The sequence below is a fragment of the Montipora capricornis genome, chromosome 14 (assembly GCF_036669925.1).
Source record: "Montipora capricornis isolate CH-2021 chromosome 14, ASM3666992v2, whole genome shotgun sequence".
In the NCBI taxonomy this organism is placed as follows: Eukaryota; Metazoa; Cnidaria; class Anthozoa; order Scleractinia; family Acroporidae; genus Montipora; species Montipora capricornis.
In genome coordinates, this window is record NC_090896.1 from 5,692,316 (window position 1) to 5,694,815 (window position 2,500).

General features: G+C 40.1%; 1 protein-coding gene across 1 annotated transcript in view; it reads left to right on the forward strand.

The window, feature by feature from the left end:
• LOC138033705 (retinoschisin-like) overlaps nucleotides 1-2,500 on the forward strand; it is a 13,149-nt gene that overhangs the window by 6,537 nt on the left and 4,112 nt on the right. The window contains exon 4 of the mRNA XM_068881498.1: nucleotides 2,482-2,500. This exon is cut by the window's right edge and continues 95 nt beyond it. Coding sequence (XP_068737599.1) covers nucleotides 2,482-2,500 — 19 coding nt within the window. The remainder of the gene's footprint in view (nucleotides 1-2,481) is intronic.

Below are 2,500 nucleotides of genomic sequence, written 5' to 3' on the forward strand. Positions count from 1 at the left end.
TTTAAAAACATGATACTTACAATAAGTTGGGGTGATCGATGTCCAAAAATTTCAAAATATGTTATTAAAAATATCTAATTGACTTCGTAGGCCCATATTGTCCAACTGGTTAAGGCAGCTAAGAATGAAACTCTTTTGGAAGCGTGCTCTTCTGTATTTGCGAACTTGTCGAAGGTTCTTCGACTGCGTAGGTTGTATTTGTGCTGCTTGGGTTCCGGAAGAAGGTTCCGTTGTTGTTTCTTTGAACACGATTGTTCCTGTATAGTTTCTGGCATTGCACTTGCCATCGTTGGTTAAGTGTATGAGGGTTTGTGGGGTTCGGAGTGCTTCAGCGTATGATAGGTTCAGTAGTGCAATCCGTAGGGCACGACTTTGTACAGAATCGATTTCATCGGCAAGGTACTGTGGTAGTGAAAAGTGCCACACTTGACAGGCGTACTCAAGAACAGGCCGTGTGAAGGCACAATAGACAGTTATGAGATCTTTTTGTGGGGCGCCAGAGAGTTTCTGAATACGTAAAGAATATAAACGTTTACTAGCCTTGGAACACATGTTATTAATATGAGAGGTCCAGGTCAGATTTGATGAGATCGTCACACCGAGGAGTTTGAAGTGGGTCGGTATCAGCCGAGGAATGATTATCCAGTGCTAAAGAGGACGTTGTAAAGGATACCCGGAGCTCCTTTGTTTTTTTTTTATATTCAATCGCATGTTGTTATAGTCAGTCCATTCAGAGATTTTATCGATACTGGTCTGGAGTGACGAGGTAGACGATCTTGACACAATTTCGTAGACCGTACAATCATCGACGCGTACGTACTTTTAGATTGGGAGGTGGGCTCCGAAGTCGTTGATCATAATCAAGAAGAAAATAGGCCCCAGTTTGATACCTTGAGGAACTGATCCATTTATCTGATGCCATGCTGATTTTACGTGGCCTAGCTTGACGCGAAGATTACGCTCTTGAAGAAAATCGGCACACCCGTTAAGGACGGTGCCTACTATTGTTACTGCACATACGTTACGCGCATCTCAAGATACTCAGGTTTCCTATTGGTGGTGCTTACTAAGTCTAGGATATTTTGCGCAGTTTAAAACTATGCGCAGAAAGCAGAACTCAGCAAATACTCTTGGTATCCAAAAAGAAAATTGGGAGTAACCACGCATTTTTTCAGAGATAATTAATTAAGCTTCAATTTGGAAAAAGAACGCTATACATTGCTTTGTATTTTAAAGCTCTTTACAAATATTGTTGATTAATTATCTGTGAAAAATGCGTGGTTACCCCCAATTTTCGTTTTGGATTTCAATAACACTTTTCTCGCATATTCATAACCCGGGAAAAAATACCTTTGAATTAGTAGGCACCGTCCTTAAGCAATATCGGAGGGACGCCAAGTACTTGCAGTTTCAGTCTATTCGATCGAATGACTATGAGAAGTCCATCATGCAGGCTCTTATGATGCTAACAAGGCTGTCAAGTGCTTCCAGCCAGTTATGGATCAGAAGTATTAATGCATGAGTTGTGGAACAGTTTGTAGTATTTCTGAATTGAAAATTATCAATATAAGGTTTGATATATCATGGTAGTAACCAGAATAAGAGAAAATATTCGAGAACTTTACTCAAGACGGGTGTCAACCAGATCGGCCTAAGATCTGAGTCGACTGATTTTGGTTTAGCTACCTTCGCGATCGGTACCGGAATTACATCGGCGCATTTCCAGAGAGGTGGCAAGGTTCCCTGTGCTACACTAGCATTAAAGATAGAGCAGATGGGTCGAGCGAGAGAACATATGGGTAGAGCGAGACGTGGACAAACTACAGTGAATCCGAGTTCAGTCTCACTCTTTATTTCAAATCCGTCCGTACCAATCGAGTTATAGGACACTTCGCCCACATTGTATAATATAAACAAGATGGAATCATCATGAAATACTTAGAATAGCTCAAACTTACATTTTGAAGTGATGTTTTCGTCGCCGTAGCCGTCGTGGTTTCTTAAGCTCCCTATTAAAAAAATAGAGAGAGGGGTAGAGACATGAAACTCATCTATAACAAGGACATTATGTCTGTGAAGAAGGCAAGCATCGCATTACGTACTTACGAGGGCTGCTTCCACATTTTTAAGTAGAGTTTTATGGCTGTTAAAGTACTTTTCAAATGAAGGTTTAAGAACGAGCTTACAGCAGAGAGCAAAAGACAGGTCACGTTGAGATTTCCTATTTACCTTTGTCTAATACATAATTTGATTTAAACAAGGCAAAAATAGTTTGAGAACACATCCTTGCAAACCTCTAAATTAAAGAGAGAGGAAGAGAAGTAGAGGCATTATAACTCAAAAAGACGTTCTGTCTGTCGAAGAGGAAAGTCTTATCACAAAAAAATGGTAAAAACCAAGCGACTTTAATTGCAAATTTCCCCCATTTTCGTTCCGTATTGCAAACTTTAAAAAATGCATAAATTTGCATTCATTTTCCAGAGATAAAGCCGTGCGATTC